Below are 20,207 nucleotides of genomic sequence, written 5' to 3'. Positions count from 1 at the left end.
ATTTCCCAGTGTGTCCTTCGTGGTATTTGCCAAGAAATTAGAAATACTTGTTATTTCCCACACGCTTAATAATTCCATACACAAAACATATTACCATTATTCCAGTTTTATCAATGCAAAATTATTATAAAACATGATCTTCATCCATGGTGTTGTCTTTTTTTTTTTTAAAGAGAGTTCTTGTTTTAAATCATTTTATTTGAAAAATGCCCGGAAAAATGTCTTCATTTTCATATTTAAAAGTGTAAATGCACTACAAATAAGCACATTCAAGAATTTATTAAATACATTCTGTGTAAACATTGCCCGGAAACATTGTTTTCCAGAATAGTCAGTGAAGGTGAATTATTTTGATAGCCTGCATGTAATATAAATTATGGCACAAATGACATTCCATAATATTATATTGGACACTTGCTTCCCTTGAAAAAGCAAATAATGATTATTTTCAACCCCAACAGTGAGACATTGTTTCCACACTTTCACTTTTTACACCCACATAGGTGTTTTAACGCTGCATACCCAGTATCTATTGTAGAGGCCAATGCACGTGCTTGGGTGGATTTGTAAAACACCTGTTGAGTGTGGGTGTGGTTTTCTGGCAACCATATTCCAGGTATGAATGCTGTGTATTATTGACCCAGTGTTTGTTGATGCATGGTATGTAGCTGTATGTCATCTCATGGCGTTGGTTGCTCTCTCTCTATGCACTGTGTAAAAGGTGGTGTGCGGCCATTACTGCGACTGTGTGATTATGCTCAAATAAGTTATTCTGTGGATCAGCTTGGTTTAGTAATAATTTACTGATTGTATGCATATCTGATGACCAGCTACATATAGCAGCTGCAACTTCACATGGAACTTCTGTCGTATTTTATTACTGATAACTTGTACTACTACTACTACTAGACTGTACGCATAAAATGTGCATGTATTGTGGTCAGTACAAACATTGAATTGTTCAAGTGTTTATTTACATGTATAAATTTCTTGGAGATCTAGTCATCTGTGCATAGACTGTAGAATTGGCAAGTGTATCAAGTTCAAGTTTGACTCCGGCATCTTATTTATACACACTACATATGATGGTAAATGGAAATACTAGCTAGTCCTTGAACTTTGGATTTTAACTGAGACTAACTAGTCTAAACCTTCATAGCTGATAGACTGGTTAGAACTACATCTACATATTTAACCTGCTATCTTCATATGATAGCATAACTTGGATTAATATATCATACCAAATTATTCACATTAAGTGCCTTCAATCTTTTAACTTCCAAACCATGGATCCACTTTGGCGAGCTCTCATCCTCTTCCTCACATGCATCGTTTATCTCTTCGTCGGTGCCGGTATTTTTTCCGTCCTAGAAGGTCATTACGAAAAGGTCACCAAAACTGACATCAACCAGACTATATTTGATTTTCTTAGCAAGCACAAAGATGTTGAGGTCAATGAGCTGCTTACAGTTGTACATAAACTTCATGACGCATTTCATTCTGGGGTCAACGCAGATGAAGTAGTGGAGGGGACATACCATAATAGATGGGATGTGGTCAATGCATTTTATTTCTGTGTTACGACCATCACAACTATTGGTAAGTTATGTGCTACATGTGAAAGGGGAAAGAGATAACTTTGTAATGTAAAGCAAAGAAAAGAAAACTAGAGCAACTGTGCCCTTTGCAAGGGCACGAGATAAGTTAGGCGGATGACTGTGACGATCTGATCAAGCAGCAATACTGTGCTGGATAGTATTAATTTTAATAAGACTGTTTCATTAATTGCCTTTTTAATAATAATATACCTTGATCGTGGAAAGCTGGCATTTTGAAAACTTGACCTTTGACCTCTGTATGACCCCCTTAATGACCTTAAATGATTTTTAAAATATTTAAAACATGTTAAGAATGTCATAAGGATCATTGCATTTAAATTTCAGCGCAATTGAAGCATTTTGAAAACTTGACCTTTGACCTTTCATTGCCCCTTAATGACCTTAAATTAATTTTAAAATATTTTTAACATGTTTAGAATGTCATAAGGTCATTGCATTTAAATTTCCGCTCAATTGGAGCATTTTGGAAAACTTGACCTTTGACCCCTTTATGACCCCTTAATGACCTTGCATGAAATTTAAAATCTTTTTGAAATGTTTAAAATGTCATAAGGATCATTGCATTTAAATTTCAGCTCAATTGGAACATTTTGAAAAACTTGACCTTTTACCCCTTTATGACCCCTTAATGACCTTAAATGAATATTAAAATATTTTAAACATGTTTAGAAGGTCATAAGGATCAATGCATATAAATTTCAGCTCAATTGGAGCATTTTCAGTTATAATGACCTTTTTTGACCCCTGTGACCCCTTGGATGACCTCTGGCATTAAACAACCCATAACCTTTGTAGCCAGCTACCCAATACTGCTTGTGACTGAGTTTGGTCGAAATCCGATCAACGATGTGGAAGTAGTAGCAAATTGTGAGAAGAAAGAAAGAAAGAAATGGCAACTAGAGCAACTGTGCCCTTTGCAAGGGCACGAGGTAAGTTAGGCTGATGATTGTGACGATCTGATCAAGCAGCAATACTGTGCTGCATAAGATTAAGCTGCCATTTTGAAAACTTGACCTTTGACACCTTTATTGCCCCTTAATGATTGACCTTAAATGAATTGTAAAATATTTTAACATGTTTAGAATGTCATGAGGATCATTGCATTTAAATTTCAGTTCAATTGGAGCATTTAGGAACACTTGACCTTTGACCCCTTAATGACCTTAAATGAATTCTAAAATGTTTTTAAAATGTTTAGAATGTCATAAGGATCATTGGATTTAAATTTCAGCTCAATCGAAGCATTTTGAAAAACTTGACCTTTGACCCCTTTATGACCCCTTAATGACCTTAAATGAATTTTAAAATATTTTTTAAATGTTTCAAATGTCATAAGGATCATTGCATTTAAATTTCAGCTCAATTGGAGCATTTTGAAAAACTTGACCTTTGACCCCTTTATGGACCCCTTAATGACCTTAAATAAATTTTAAAATATTTGAAACATGTTTAGAATGTCATAAGGATCATTGCATTTTAATTTCAGCTCAATCGGAGCATTTTCGGTTAAAATGACCTTTTTTGACCCCTGTGACCCCTTGGATGACCTCTGACGTTAAACAACCCATAACATTTGTAGCCAGCTACCCAATACTGCTTGTGACCGAGTTTGGTCGAAATCCGATCAAGGATGTGGAAGTAGTAGCAAATTGTGAGAAGAAGAAGAAAGAAAGAAAGAAAGAAATGGCAAGAAAGAAATAAGTTAGGCTGCCGCCTAACTTAACTAAACAACTGTGCCCTTTGCAAGGGCACGAGGTAAGTAAGCGGCTGACTGTGACGATCTGATCAAGCAGCAACACTGCTGGATAGTATTAATTTTAATAAGACTGTTTCATTAATTGCCGTTTTAATATACCTTCATCGTTGAAAGCTGGCCTTTTGAAAACTTGATCTTTGACCTCTGTATGACCTCCTTAATGACCTTATATGAATTTTAAAATATTTAAAATATGTTAAGAATGTCATAAGGATCATTGCATTTAAATTTCAGCTCAATTGAAACATTTTGAAAACTTGACCTTTGACCCCTATTGCCACTTAATGACCTTATATGAATTTCAAAATATTTTCAACATGTTTAGAATGTCATAAGGATCATTGCATTTACATTTCAGCTCAATTGGAGCATTTTGGAACACTTGACCTTTGACCCCTTTATGACCCCTTAATGACCTTAAATGAATTTTAAAATGTTTTTAGAATGTTTAGAATGTCATAAGGATCATTGCATTTAAATTTCAGCTCAATTGGAGCATTTTAAAAAACGTGACCTTTGACCCCTTTTATTGCCACTTAATGACCTTAAATAAATTTTAAAATATTTTAAATATGTTTAGAATGTCATAAGGATCATTGCATTTAAATTTCAGCTCAATCGAGCATTTTCGGTTAAAATGACCTTTTTGACCCCTGTGACCTCTTGGATGACCTCTGACATTAAACAACCCATGACTTTTGTAGCCAGCTACCCAATACTGCTTGTGACTGAGTTTGGTCAAAATCCGATCAAGGATGTGGAAGTAGTAGCAAATTGTGAGAAGAAGAAGAAAGAAAGAAGAAAGAAATGGCAAGAAAGAAATAAGTTAGGCTGCACGCCTAACTTAACAAGAGCAACAGTGCCCTTTGCCAGGGCACGAGGTAAGTTAGGCGGATGACTGTGACGATCCAGAGAAGATGAGAATATCTCTGAACGATCTGATCAAGCAGCAATACTTTGTGCTGGATAGTATTAATTTGAATAAACTGTTTCATTAATTGCGGTTTTAATATATCTTGATCGTGGAAAGCTTGCATTTTGAAAACTTGACCTTTGACCGCTGTATGACCCCCTTAATGACCTTAAATGCATTTTAAAATGTTTTCAACATGTTTAGAATGTCATAAGGATCATTGCATTTAAATTTCAGCTCAATCGGAGCATTTTGAAAAACTTGACCTTTGACCCGCTTTATGACCCCTTAATGACCTTCAATGAATTCTAAAATGTTTTAAACATGTTTAGAATGTCATAAGGATCATTGCATTTAAATTTCAGCTCAATCAGAGCATTTTCGGTTAAAATGACCTTTTTTGACCCCTGTGACCTCTTGGATGACCTCTGACGTTAAACAACCCATAACTTTTGTAGCCAGCTACCCAATACTGCTTGTGACTGAGTTTGGTCGAAATCCGATCAAGCATGTGGCAGTAGTAGGCTAGTAGCAAATTGTGAGAAAGAAGAAAGAAGAAAGAGGAAAGAAAGAAATGGCAAGAAAGAAATAAGTTAGGCTGCCGCCTAAAACAACTGTGCCCTTTGCAAGAGCACGAGGTAAGATAGGCGGATGACTGTGACGATCTGATCCAGCAGCAACACTGTGCTGAATGGATAGTATTAGTTTTAATAAGACTGTTTCATTAATTGCCGTTTTAATATACCTTGATCGTGGAAAGCTGGTATTTTGAAAACTTGACCTTTGACCTCTGTATGACATCCTTAATGACCTTAAATGAATTTTAAAATATTTAAAACATGTTAAGAATGACATAAGGATCATTGCATTTAAATTTCAGCTCAATTAAAAACATTTTGAAAACTTGACCTTTGACCCCCTTATTGCCCCTTAATGACCTTAAATGAATTTTCAACATGTTTAGAATGTCATAAGGATCATTGCATTTAAATTTCAGCTCAATTGAAGCATTTTAAAAACTTGACCTTTGACCCCTTTATGACCCCTTAATGACCTTAAATGAATTTTAAAATATTTTTGAAATGTTTAGAATGTGATAAGGATCATTGCATTTAAATTTCAGCTTAATTGGAGCATTTTGAAAAACTTGACCTTTGACCCCTTTATGACCCCTTAATGACCTTAAATAAATTTTAAAATATTTTAAACATGTTTAGAATGTCATAAGGATCATTGCATATAAATTTCAGCTCGATTGGAGTATTTTGGGTTAAAATGACCTTTTTTGACCCCTGTGACCCCTTGGATGACCTCTGACTTTAAACAACCCATAACTTTTGTAGCCAGCTACCCAATACTGCTTGTGACTGAGTTTGGTCGAAATCCGATCAAGGATGTGGAAGTAGTAGCAAATTGTGAGAAGAAAGAAGAAAGAAAGAAAGAACTAGAGCAACTGTGCCCTTTGCAAGGGCACGAGGTAAGTTAGGCGGATGATTGTGATGATCTGATCAAGCAATACTGTGCTGGGTGTTGGATAGTATTACTTTTAATAAAACTGTTTTATAAATTGCCGTTTTAGTATACCTTGATCGTGGAAAGCTGGCTGGCATTTTGAAAACTTGACCTTTGACCTCTGTATAACCCCTAATGACCTGAAATGAATTTTGAAATATTTAAAACATGTAAAGAATGTCATAAGGATTATTGCATTTAAATTTCAGCTCAATTGAAGCATTTTGAAAATTTGACCTTTGACCCCTTTGTTGCCCCTTAATGACCTTAAATGAATTTTTAAATATTTTTAACATGTTTAGAAAGTCACAAGGATAATTGCATTTAAATTTCAGCTCAATTGAAGCATTTTGAAAACTTGACCTTTGACCTCTGTATGACCCTTAATGACCTCAAATGAATTTTAAAATATTTTTAACATGTTTAGGATGTCATCAGGATCATTGCATTTAAATTTCAGCTCAATTGGAGCATTTTGAAAAAAAACTTGACCTTTGACCCCTTTATGACCTTAAATAAATTTTAAAATATTTTAAACATGTTTAGAATGTCCTAAGGATCATTGCATTTAAATTTCAGCTCAATCGGAGCATTTTCGGTTAAAATGACCTTTTTTTGACCCCTGTGACCCCTTGGATGACCTCTGACGTTAAACAACCCATAACTTTTGTAGCCAGCTACCCAATACTGCTTGTGACTGAGTTTGGTCGAAATCCGATCAAGGATGTGGAAGTAGTAGCAAATTGTGAGAAAGAAGAAATGGCAAGAAAGAAATAAGTTAGGCTGCCCGCCTAACTTAAAGAACAAGGGCACGAGGTAAGTTAGGCGGATGACTGTGACGATCTGATCAAGCAGCAACACTGTGCTGGATAGTATTAATTTTAATAAAACTGTTTCATTAATTGCCGTTTTAATATACCTTCATCGTTGAAAGCTGGCATTTTGAAAACTTGATCTTTGACCTCTGTATGACCTCCTTAATGACCTTATATGAATTTTAAAATATTTAAAATATGTTAAGAATGTCATAAGGATCATTGCATTTAAATTTCAGCTCAATTGAAACATTTTGAAAACTTGACCGTTGACCCCCTATTGCCACTTAATGACCTTAAATGAATTTCAAAATATTTTCAACATGTTTAGAATGTCATAAGGATCATTGCATTTAAATTTCAGCTCAATTGGAGCATTTTGGAACACTTGACCTTTGACCCCTTTATGACCCCTTAATGACCTTAAATGAATTTTAAAATGTTTTTAGAATGTTTAGAATGTCATAAGGATCATTGCATTTAAATTTCAGCTCAATTGGAGCATTTTGAAAAACGTGACCTTTGACCCCTTTATGGCCCCTTAATGACCTTAAATAAATTTTAAAATATTTAAAATATGTTTAGAATGTCATAAGGATCATTGCATTTAAATTTCAGCTCAATCGGAGCATTTTCGGTTAAAATGACCTTTTTTTGACCCCTGTGACCTCTTGGATGACCTCTGACGTTAAACAACCCATGACTTTTGTAGCCAGCTACCCAATACTGCTTGTGACTGAGTTTGGTCAAAATCCGATCAAGGATGTGGAAGTAGTAGCAAATTGTGAGAAGAAGAAGAAAGAAAGAAGAAAGAAATGGCAAGAAAGAAATAAGTTAGGCTGCACGCCTAACTTAAAGAAAGAAAGAAGAAAGAAATCGCAAGAAAGAAATAAGTTAGGCTGCCCGCCTAACTTAAGAAATAAGTTAGGCTGCCCGCCTAACTTAAGTAAATGTAACTCCAAGATCAGGGTCGGTCAGCCAATTTTTTCCCGGAAATATTTTGTCACAGATCATATTGAAAGAATATGAAATGCAACTAATTTGTATGGTTTGTCAGGCTCAATTTTGGAATATGTCAGATTTTTTAAATTATGACAATTCAACTTTAATATATAAAAAATTTAAAGAAACAACAATGTGACTCAGAAAAAGGGTAATAACTTTTTTTTTTTTTTGCCTAAGATGAAAAGAAAGAGGAACAGAAAAACGAAAAAAAACAAAAAAAACTGAAAAATTATCTACATTTGAAGAGATGAATGCAAAAAGAAAAAATAGAGAGAGTGATAGAAATGGAAAACAAAGTGGAGAGTGAGAGAAAATTTTATATTTTTGTAGCCATAACTCGGCCAAATTCCTCATTTTTTGCACATTTTTGCCCAGAAACACACTTTCTCACGTTAATGACACCCAATTTTTAACATTTCACCACTGAATGACCCCATTTTCTTGGAACCCCACTGAATAACCCCAGTTTTTTAGACAGAAATTGCCACCGATAGACCCTAGTTTTGTATTCCGGTAGGCACAGGTACGTCACATTCATATTCGAGTACCCCGGATGATACACACTATAGAAGTTCTTAACTGCGATGCAACCCCCCCAAACAAAAGGTCCTTTCCAAATGTTGTCCACTTTTCCCAAAATCGTGCTCCCCCCCCTTGGGAAAAAAAAAGTCCACTTTTTCCCAAATTGTGCACAAAGATATAGCCCTACATGTATGTGATGCAATCAAGCAAAATCAGTCAGAACTCAAAACATTGATTTTGAATTATAGCCAAACAAAGGAAATATTTCCTTTTGTTACCTCTTGTTTTTGGAAACTCTTTATAATTGCTCATAGTCATATATATCTTTGCAACAGGTTGTTCAATTTCAATGAGGTTTTCTGCAAAATGCAGCTTTGTAAATGCTTTTTACTATCCTTTTAGAAACTAAACTAAAAATTTAATAGTTCCGACTGATTTAGCTTGATCGCATCACATATCCCAAATTGTATTCACAAGCAGGCAGAAGCTGCATTTTTTAGTGGCATTCCAGGCCAAAGCTATACATATATCATTTCAAAACCGAGTTTTATTGGGTCATGAACCTGCATGTAGAAAGGCCATTATGGCTAACATTGAAAATATCATTAATCTTTCAATATCAATTGTACATGGTTATGACTTTTTATCGACATCATACATACATATCAATACAATGTATAGAATAGGAATTCCAGGATTGGGATTTGATTAATTTACAAAATTTTTTAAAAGAGAATGGATGAACATTTGGATTCTGGATTCAAATACATGTATGTAGCGTCATATCAAAAATTACAATATGTGGGCATGTCATCATGGAATTGTAATATACAAAACAATATAATAATACAAATTGAAAAAAAATTGGTGTGAAAGGCCTGGAAATTTTTTTTTGAGGTAGGCCCACAGATGTAGCAATATTTCCCTCCTTTAAATGCAAAGCAAAATTTCCTGGGAATGGGAATTGACTTCTTGGATTTCACCATGTTTTCCAACCATTCATTGTATACAAGTGCTTACAATGCAGATTGAAAAAGGTGGCTTTTATTTTAATAAACAGGAAGCCCTGCTTAGACAGTTCTCCACAGAAGAACTGACAATACACCTGTTACTTTGATGACAGACAGAACAGAATTTACATGGATAACCATGACTGATTCCCCAAGGAACTTGAACCAAAAGTGAGGCTTTCACTTTAAGCATCATGGTGCTAGCTCCTACATGTAGCTGAACTAACTTCTGGTGAAGGAACTTTATTTATTCCCAATTTTTCCAGCCTTGCCATGCCTATTATGTTGTGGTTTTAAGAAAACGGTCAGAGCTAGAGCATGTGTATAGCTGTATACCTACAGTATTGACATCAAACATATATGTATCCTTGCTGAATCCACTAGTCTACTTCTTCTAGTTGGGTAAAGGTATTTTGCGAGTCCACACCCCTTCTAGTTCAGATGGTGATGGGTTGATTACTTTCTATAGACTGTTATGCTGCTGGTGAAAGACAAACTGCTTTTTTCCTTGGTGGTGTTGTTTTTTAAAGACATTTCTTGTTTAGTTGTGCAAGAAGATGGATATTCATTCAACCTTATTGAACTTTTGTGTTGTGGCAATATAATATTGATGAATTGAATAAGCATTCAAAACAAAATGACTACTCATCCCATCTTTTATTACATATTGACAGGTGGTTGAAAACAGGAAATTGTCCAGGTGGTCTCTTTTAGCTTGTTGTGAATATGTGCATCATATTCATTTTCATTCAAAGAACACAAACATTTAGGGGCTGTGCAATAATTATGTGTTACCCCGGGTGGTGAAATCTCAAAATGGTCTGCCCCCCCCTTTGGCCGTGCCAAAAATCTTTACCCCGCCTTTTGACATGCCAAAAAAACCCTTTGCCTCCCCTTTTGATGTGCCAAAAAATCTTTGCCCCCCTTTGCACATGCAAGATTTTGGGGAACCCGAATTTAAAACCTTAAATTGTCTTATCATATAGTCCGAGCGCAGTGAGCATGAAATTTTATGTATTTGAATGTGTTCCTAACGTTTTCCTAGAAACGGTGCCCAAAATATCAGTGCCAAAAATCGCTTCCCCCCTTTCGACCTGGCAAAAATCGCTTGACCCCCCTTTCGACCTGCCATAAAAATGCTTGCCCCCCTTTAACCACCCCGGGGGTACACATAATTATTGCACCACCCCTTAAGAGCTGACTTTGAAAGGTAAAAAAAAATGCAATATAGCTTAATATTAATCCTTTAGTTAGTCCTACATGTAATTGGCAATGAAAGTAAAACTTTATTATTTGGTCAATTTTTGGAAATAAGGCCCACAAACATGCATTTTTATGGCATTTTTTTACCTTTGAATGTTCTTGCTCTTTTCTATGCCCTGATTAAACCTAAATGTCAACAGCAAAAAAAAAAAAAAAAAAAATTGGATGAGTAGTTTGATTTTGATGCATGCTAATTTTAATTCTTCTGGATTTCTTCAATCTATTCTGTGAATTCTGATACAGTTGTGCTTCTTTTCTCATCATCCTATGCAGGATTTGGTCATCTCAGCCCATCGTCTTATGCCGGTAAAATCTTCTTCATCCTCTATGCACTCATAGGCATCCCAACCATGGCTTGGTTTCTTATTGAAGTGGGACTACTCTTCAAAAAGAAATTCAAAATCCTTCACCAGAAGTTCCAAAACAGTCTTTCCAATCACATCTCTGCACGGCTAGTCCGGTTGACCATCAGCATAATCATAGCCGCCGTTTTGACTTACATTTTCTTGATCGTTATTCCGGCTGGTATTTTTGCGCACGTTGAAGGTTGGTCACATATGGACGCACAGTATTTTGCTTTTAGTGCGATATTCACTATAGGGTTCGGAGATTTAATACCGACTGAGCACAACACAGGATGGCAGGAGTGGATTTATAAACTAGGGACAACATTTTATTACTTCATCGCAATGGTATTCTTAGTAACTATCGGGTGTGTATTGCAAGACTTGCGATCAGACTTTAACGTGGTATCTCATCATCGAATGATGATGGATAATAACGGAGGACAGACTCGGATGGAGGAACAGATGGGTGCCGATGTGGAGGAGAAGGAATTGGCTCTTGGGCATCTTGCATTGCAGACAGCTGATGCTGATACCAATATAGATATAGGTGTAGAGGACAATTATAGTGATGGAGGCGGTGATGATGAGGATATGGGTGATGGGAAATACCGCAGAATATAACTGTTATAGGGTGAAATTACTGCATGAACTATCAAAATATGTGCGAGTTTTTTCATTCATAAATTTTTTAAGGGATGTGGTTATTTTTTTAAAGTAAATGTACATTAGCAGATATCAACCAAAAACTTAGTATGTATCCAACTTTGTGCCTTAAAAGCTTCCATTTTAGTGACAAGAAAATCATTGTTGCAAAATTTTCTTTGTACAAGCACTGCAAGCTCCTGTTTATGCCTGCACAAAATCAAAATTATGTTATGGTATAGTGTGTATCCAAATTTGCTTTACATGTAAGTCTCTGTGTTCAGCAGTGTTTGCTGCAAGGCTATGAAAATGAGATTTGGCATAGGAGGATTGTCATTCTCAATGACAAGAATTTCTTGGTTAAAATTTGAGTCATTTCAGGGCTTGCAGGTAGCCCACCTTTGCACAATATTTTTGTGGGACCTAAGAGCAACCAGATACACCACATTGCATTTTTTTAATACAATACAAATTTTATGGCAAATTATTACATTGCGGATCAAAAAAAAATTCTTTGAAGGTCTTTTATGAAACTTCATGTATATCTTCAATGCGAAAGGTGAAAAATTTCATACGATGATCAGCTTTTTATAAAGATCACTTTGAGGAAAAATGTTTAACTTTTAATAATTTGCCATAAAATTTGTATTATATCGCTAATTTCAAAATTGTTTATCATTTTGGGCCCTTTTGGGGCACCAATTCACTGGTGTTTGTCCTCTTGGCTTTCAGTTTACAATGACCAGTACACGATCAATTTTTCCTCAATTTGTAAGTAGTTGTTGCATCTGTAATACAAACAAACTTGTACTATTTGTTACTACTAGTACTACAAATGTAGTGCAAAACATGGTTTTGACATGCAGTCATTCAAAAAATAGAAAATGCAGCTCACATTTGTCAGATTTTTATTGTGGGATTTTAAAAGGGAGTAGAATGTCTCAAGGTTATAGATGGTGAGGGGGCATTTATAGAGTAATGGGTAGATTTTTATTTTACCTTTTGGGGGGTAATGTGATGAATTGAATATAATGTGAGTTCGCATGTTGTCACTGACTCACTGTCACAAAATATGGACCAGTTTATCACCCAAAATGACCTGGTATACATGTTGTTCATAAGGAATTACATGTATATAAAGAATCCAAATCATGTGATTGTAGGCAGGATCAGGAAAACATTGTGCAAGATATCCAGGGAAGGTAAACTTTTTTTTTACCAAGAAAGCAACCTTCCACAGTGTATTTTACCCATACGAAAAATCATTCCGTACCGTGCATGCACAGATCACTGACAGTGACGCAATCAACCAATCAGCAGTTGGAAAATCGTTTTCCCAATGACGTCATTGCTGCATTTTCATTGATAAATCATTGATCAAATTCAGAATCGTTCAAAAACACAAGTTTTTAATTGCAAATATTAAATTTTTGTGTGTATGAATGTCACTATCTATCTCAAATTAACATTGTGTATTATCGTAGCGTTTAATGCGCTGAAGCTTGTGAGGCTGGTCCGTTGCAAATTTGGCTGTGCTCTTTCGCATATGGCCGCTGTGTGTGTGTGTGGGAACAGGGGTCAGCTATGCACGCGCTGCATGCATAAACACTAGTACTGCTGACTGAGTGTACCAATCGTAGCAGGGTGTAAAATATACAACAAAGTCAATGTTTATTCTCAAATACGTTATGGGGTAAATATAAGCATTTGAATAATTTAACAATAATTTGAACCTGAAAAATAAATGAACATGAAAGTTCATGAGTGATTTGACTTTTGGATAAATATGGGTGCTGCAGCTTTGGAGCTAAGGCAATATGGCGCATTACTTTGAAGTTGGTAATGGGTAAATTACACTGTGCCTTCCCAATAATATCTTAACATACACTGCATATCTTTATTTTCATCCATATACCAGGCATATGAGAGTTCCTCCTGTCAGATTTCAGACTTTTTCATTTATTCTGAATGTACCTTTTGAACTTAAATAATTTTTATAGTTCTTGATGTTTGGTCCCTCGCATGCCTAAAGTCCGATTCAGACTCCACATCGCAGCTGCGATGAAATATGAGCCAGGTTTTTACGAGCTTGGTGGTGAAAATTCTCATCATGCAGTGGAAATTTGAATCAGAATGACCATACATGTAAGGAGATGCAGACTCCACATGGCAGCCACGATGTCACAATATATCATTGCGGTATTTTTAATTTCATTGCGATGCTGCGACATTGTAAAAGTATGGCATTGCGCTGCGATGTGGAGTGTGAATCAAACTTGATAAAAATTCCTTGCAAAGAGGCTTCTTGGAATCCATTCTGTTTCCACCATGGCATGGTTTAATGTAGAACTGCTAAGAATATGCATGCAGTTCAATCCTAAATGACAGGGCATAAAATTGATTTTTATACTGTACTTCCTGTTCCGAAATAATACAGCACTAAATTTTCATGGCACACAATATATACAAAAGAAACAATTTTGAGAAAAAAAATGTGTTTACAACTCTTTAATTGAGCCTAATGTGTAACTGAAAATGAAACTTTAAAATTCAATATTTGGATAATGTATGTAAATAAATGCATTCAGAATTTTGTAGGCTAAAAATAGTACTTTTAGTTTACCAAAGATTCCATCTCAATTTTCAAAAGAAAATTTTTTTGTCTTAAAATTCTGAAAAAATGATTGAAAATTATAACTTAATTGCCAGGAGGGTCAAATGAAGGATTTGGATCTGGATCGAACAACATTGATTCCATCTCAATTTTCAAAAGAAAATTTTTTTGTCTTAAAATTCTGAAAAAATGCTTGAAAATTATAACTTAATTGCCAGGAGGGTCAAATGAAGGATTTGGATCTGGATCGAACAACATTGTACATGTACATGTACATGTATGTATTTACCTGTGTTTACACTGGGCAATAGTCTATCGACTTAAATGTTGTGTTTTGAATTACGTCTGTGGATTAGACCAAAAAAATATAATTGTCTGGTTGCCCTTCCAAGACAAAAATTTGGAGGGTCTGTAGGTCGATCTTTTTTTTTTTTTCATGGGCTCTTCCTCGATATTTTTGGAAAGGCTAGTATTGACAAATGCTTGATCATTTAATGGTAAAAAAAATTGTGTGTTTTTGGACTGGATTTAAATGGAAATACTTCTTGTTTTTAATCAAATATGCACTTAATACCGTAACCACTCGGTTATAAGCCCACCCTTCTAGATGGCAGATTTCACTTCGAAAATGGGGGTGGGCTTATAAACGGGGAAGGGCTAGTGCTTAAATATAAAAATAAGAACAATCACCCCCCATTGGTATATGCCCAATGTACCAGTAATTTCTATCATCTATGTCAATTTCTTAAAATTATAAGTGTGGAATGTTAATTATCAACTGATATTTTTTTATTTTTGTTCTTAAATATGAGAGCAAAGCATTGATTTGATTTAAGAACTTGGCCAAAACTTAGTACTGGGCTTATACCTGAGTGCACCCTTGTTCCCAGAATGTTTTAAAAAATAGGGGTTGAGCTTATAGCCGAAGGTGGGCTTATATACCCAGGTGGTTACGGTAAATAAAATAAGTGAATAACAAATATAAAATGTCCTTGATACTGTCCAAATTTAAGGTTTCTTCTAAAAAAGTGATTGCCAAAAAACCAAAAAAAACCTGACCCAAGATTTCTAGTTTTTTGGGTCGGTCTCTGAGGGCAACCAAACATTATTTTTTGGCCTTAGCATAAATTCATTTGTGCACTTCTACTTCTATGCTGCTCATTCAGCATCACTAGTAGTTTACACTGAATGCGATTCTGAATTCACATTTTAGGAAAGTTGATTTTGTTTCTTTGGTGTTAAATAGAAATGTAACAGCCACTTGTCATGATAAGTAAACTTGATTTCAACGTGTTCATTTTCATTACGGATAAGGAGTAAATAATGATGACTTGACTTATTCAAATTCACTGAAATGAAATGATGATGATTGAAGTCATCATTGGGATTACAACATTATGAATTTAATGATTTACAACTCTTACATATTTATACTTGCATGTATGATACAAATTAAATGGATCATGACTTTACTGAGATCGATTACGACTTTTGGGCAAGTGTAAACAGGGTATATATGTTTCATCGGTCAAAGCAATATACAAATTTTTTTTTTTACCTTGAAACAAATTAATGCTTTATTTTTTCTGACATAATTGTAGTTCCTGATTTTTTTTAATTTCATTTTTTTTTACTAGCATGCTATAAAAATAATTGCAATACCTCCAAGCATAATGACACTGAAATATGAATTAATAAGCATGAATAATGTACATGCATCATTGCATGTTTTTTTAGTAAAAACCATTAATGTAAATCAACAACTTTTTTGTTGTACAAATACCAATTACTATATTTTTCTGTAGGAATATTACATTTTAAACAATGACAGTTGAACTGCTGCAGTCATACATTGTAAAGCAGTAGTATTATTGTATTCAAGTACATATGCCTTCAGATTTTAATTGTATAAAAGTGCCTTTTGTAGATGTGAATTACAATAAAATGTTTGCTTAAAAGAATAAAGAGATTATTTGATTGTTTTATGAGTACTTAATATGGAAACATAACTACGCTATTCAAGTTGAAATGTCTTCCATAGGGGGTGTATGGTTTTCAACTGAGCCCAATTTGTCAACAAAACATTCTCATTTTCTTTTACTTGGTGTGGGTATTAACTAGGATGGTGGCCAAAATGAAAGTGTACACAGAATTGACAAAATACACAAGCATACATACTAGTAATCAGGCTATAGCCATGATTTAGTTGGGGGAGGGGTGTGGGAGCTAAAAAGTGAACCTTTTGTGAATTTTTCCTTTAAAAAAAGGCAAATAGCTGGTCGGCAATAGTCATTATTACTTGCCCTGCATAAAGCACGCCTATCATGTTTTGTTAACCCTAGTACATGTAACTCTCCACAATCCAACAGTAGGAAGCGACTTTAAGGCCCGGCATCTCACATAATCTGATTGCGCAATGATTCTGCGGTACATATAGACACAAAATCGCTGCCTGGGTAGGTAGGGTTAACACTCAAGGCTGGCTATATATCGTCGGGCTTGTGCTCAGCGACCGAGGGGTTGGTTGTTCAAAATTGCACCAGGGAAAACAACTTCTTCTACTTCTACTTCGGTAATTGGCAGAGTCCATAAGTCTGGATGTGATGCCAATGGATGCGGATAACTTTCCTCTTAGCTTCCTTCCTTCCTTCCTTCCACAGGAGTTAAGGTTAAGGACCTACATGTACATGTAGGACCTGTGCACACCAAATCTGATAGGGGCATCATAAGACAATAAAGATACAGGATAGTGAGGTGGTCACTGCTCATATGTCACTTGTCAGCTGCTACATGTGTCTCTTTGTACATAATTATCTAGGAACAAATACCAGACTCATCTCAAGTGGCGGTGACTTCAGATCATCACCAAGTTACATGCTTTGAGAATATGCGGCTTAGTGCAAATTGTTTTGGTTTTTGGCGCGGTATTAAATTTCAATTAGTAGTAGTAGTAGTAGAACATTCCTAAACCATGTGACTTGGGATGATTTGAAGTGACCTCCACTTGAGATGAGTCTGGTATTTATTCCTAGCTATTATGTACAAAGAGACGCATGTAGCAGCCGACAAGTGCATCCTTTTGATATGGATGTATGTACACATATATATACATGGCACGATCTGTTACAACCAATAGAAAAAGAACATTTTGAAAATTTACTTATTATCACCAACATGCCCTTTAAACAAGTACATGTACATATGTACTGCTGAAATCTTTGTATGCTGTCACATCAAGTATATATGTGACATGATCAAGGGGAATGAGTCGGATGTCGCTAATATTGTTTTTGATATATTGGCAAAAACAGTGTTCAAATTCTTATGTTTTATATTGTTTTTAGCCATTGATAAATTGCTCATAACTCAGCAACCAAATGTCCGATTTTGATGGGGTTTGCATCAAAATGTAAGATTTGTAAACGGCCAGAAAATGATGCAAAAAACTTCAAATTGAAAATTGCCGACATGTGACTCATTCCCCTTGATCGTGTCACATATGTTTGAATACACCAATTAAAAGTCCTTAACATGGTGGCAGATCCAGGATTGGGGGGTGTAACATGTGCAGGGGAGTAGCAAGCGGGGGGGACAGGGTGGACAAAATCCATGGCCCCCAGAGTCAGGTGTGGGGTTAGTGGGTGAGACTCTTGAATTCTCCTCTTTTCACTTTACTTTTTTCTCTTTCTCCTTTTTTTTCTCCCCTCTTTTTTGTGAGTGGAAATGACAAGGGGTGGTATTTTGCTCATACATATAAACAAACACCCCAGACAGACACCTTATCTATTATAGCCATCATACATTGAGGGGACAGTGACACAAAGGTGTAACTCATTTTTTTGCAAAAATGATGATTTTGGATTGGATATCGAAATTGTCCGAAACATGAGCACTTTCCAATAAACACATAGAAGTAACTCCATTTTAGCATCCATTGAATCAATGGGCAGTGAAACATAGACTTAACTACATAAGTTAATGTGGCCCATTTCTATTTTTATAATAATACTCATCAAAGTTGGCGGAGCAATATCACGCTGAGAACTTGTTTTTCTAAGAATGCCCAAAATGGAGTTGCGTCTTTGTGTCACTGACACTGACCCTCGACATGTCTATGCAAAACTTATATACTTAGGAGAAACATAGTTTGTGCAATTTTGTTTCCTATAATGTTGATTTCAACAATTCAAATATAAATACTAAATAACTAATTTGTACTGTTTCTCCCTGTGTTTTTTATTCAATCATGCAGGATTTGGTCATCTTTCGCCAGCAACTTCTGCAGGAAAAGTCCTCTTTGGATTCTATGCATTCTTTGGTATCCCACTAATGGCATGGTTTCTGATCGAGTCTGGCACCTTGATGAAAGAACGCATCTTGCTTATGTCACAGAAAATACAAAATGGCCTCTCACACTGCATACGTGCAAATTTCCTCCGTCTGTTCATCACGACACTCATCTTTGTCCTTGCTGGGTATGTCATTCTACTTGTAATTCCTGCTGCTATTATAGCCAGTATTGAAGGCTGGGGACACGCTGACGCTCAGTATTTTTGTTTCGTTTCACTCACAACGATCGGATTTGGGGACTTGATAGCGACTGAACACACTTCTGGATGGGTGGAGTGGGTATATAAGTTAGCTACTACCATGTACTACTTTAACGGAATGGTTGTACTAACAGCAGTTGCGTGCATCTTGTACGAGAAACGCCCCGCTCCGAAGATGGCCACTCACGAAAGGCTGATGAATAACGGAGGTCAGGTTGCCGTGGAAGAGCAAATGCGGGAGCAAATGGTAGCGGATCCAGAAGAGAGGGAGTTGGCATTAGGGCATCTTACTTTACAGGAAGCTGAAGGGCATGTTGAAGTGACTGTTGAGGATGATTATGAGGATGACAATAGTGATGATGGTGGTGGTGATGGAAAGTACAGGAAGCTTTAGCAATGTATATGTTAACCCCATGGGCACTACTGGCCAAGTTACCGGCATCTAAGAACCATTTTGATTGGTTACAAAAAGGACTATATCATGTATTGAGCGAATCGGAGACATGGTAAGAATAGTTAGTAGGGTTGAAGGGATAAGTGCCAAGAGATCTAAAAGCTCGATTTTGATTGGTTACTCAAATGATTATATCCTTTGATAACCAATCACTCACGTGTCTCCGTAAGAAAGGGAGTAGTGCCCAAGGGAATAACAATACTAACTACTAAGGGCCAGTATATAGATCAAAGTTTTGTGTGCATTTTGCAATTACAACAAAGTAATACAAAGATATGCCCCAGTGATAAAAATTTCCATGACAAGATATCCCAAACAAACCTCACAGCAGTCAACCAAATTTGACTGCTGTGAGGTTTGTTTGGGTCATACTAAAATATGGCATTTGTTAGAACAGAAAAATACAAATAAAAAATTTTGACTATATACTGGTCCTGTATAATCCTGTCATTGGAAGATGACAAGCTAGGCCTGTATTAATCTATGAATTCTGACTTTTCCGTCCATACGATAAATCACAGTTATTGTTGTTAGTTGTAGTTAATAGTGTTCAGTATTCGATTTGGTCAGTATCACATTCCAAATGTGACTCAATCTTTAGGACTCATAATGCATTGTCAGAAATCATCACACCCACTGTGGTCTTCATGAAATGACAGGCTACAAAAGCCTTCTTGTATGTATGTAAATGCAAAGCATATCTTGTGATACAACAATTTCTCTACTATCCACTATTCTACTGGTCATATTGGGCTCTTCCATTTAAAATCCACACTACCTCTGTGGAAGATTTTGGAAATATCTTCCACAGAGGGAGTATGAATTTCAAATGGAATTAACACATTAGCAACTCCATTTGAAACTCACTCTCTATCTATGGAAGATTCAGGTTGAATCTTTCTCAAAGGGTGTATGAAATTCAAATGGAACTGCCTAATGTTGTCATTCCATTTGAAATTCATACTCTCCCTGTGGAAGATATTTCCAAAATCTTCCACAGAAGAGTGTGGATTTGAAATGGAATAGCCCATTTAGAGAAATATCACTATTTTAAATTATGTGTTGCTGATGTAGTTGTTGCCCTGATTGCATGATTTGTGATCTGCTTAGTTAGGCCAAGAACAGGCAAAGGTTCATCTCTCAAACTCACCCTACATGTAGTATGTAAAATATGCTTTTGTTGTG

The 20,207-nt window shown here is 35.7% G+C and overlaps 1 protein-coding gene across 1 annotated transcript; it reads left to right on the top strand.

Annotated features, from left to right (window-relative positions):
- Positions 1-682: 682 nt before the first annotated feature.
- Positions 683-19,296, top strand: LOC140149528 (uncharacterized). Its single transcript, XM_072171607.1, has 4 exons — positions 683-1,599; positions 10,689-11,381; positions 12,568-12,606; positions 18,271-19,296. The coding sequence occupies exons 1-4, from the start codon at positions 1,287-1,289 to the stop codon at positions 18,960-18,962; spliced, it is 1,737 nt and encodes a 578-aa protein (XP_072027708.1). The 5' UTR covers positions 683-1,286; the 3' UTR covers positions 18,963-19,296.
- The last annotated feature ends 911 nt before the right edge of the window (positions 19,297-20,207 follow it).

This window comes from Amphiura filiformis, chromosome 4 (genome assembly GCF_039555335.1).
Source record: "Amphiura filiformis chromosome 4, Afil_fr2py, whole genome shotgun sequence".
NCBI lineage: Eukaryota > Metazoa > Echinodermata > Ophiuroidea > Amphilepidida > Amphiuridae > Amphiura > Amphiura filiformis.
The sequence above is the reverse complement of the archived record's forward strand: the minus strand, read 5'-3'. Positions and strand labels throughout refer to the sequence as shown.

Bases quoted from the DNA above. Each gene is read 5' to 3' on its own strand.
- LOC140149528 (XM_072171607.1), top strand. From the start codon at position 1,287: ATGGATCCACTTTGGCGAGCTCTCATCCTCTTCCTCACATGCATCGTT. The intron at 11,382-12,567 runs AACTGTTATAGG...ATGTGATTGTAG, and splicing joins TGGGAAATACCGCAGAATAT to GCAGGATCAGGAAAACATTG. The intron at 12,607-18,270 runs GTAAACTTTTTT...TCAATCATGCAG, and splicing joins GTGCAAGATATCCAGGGAAG to GATTTGGTCATCTTTCGCCA.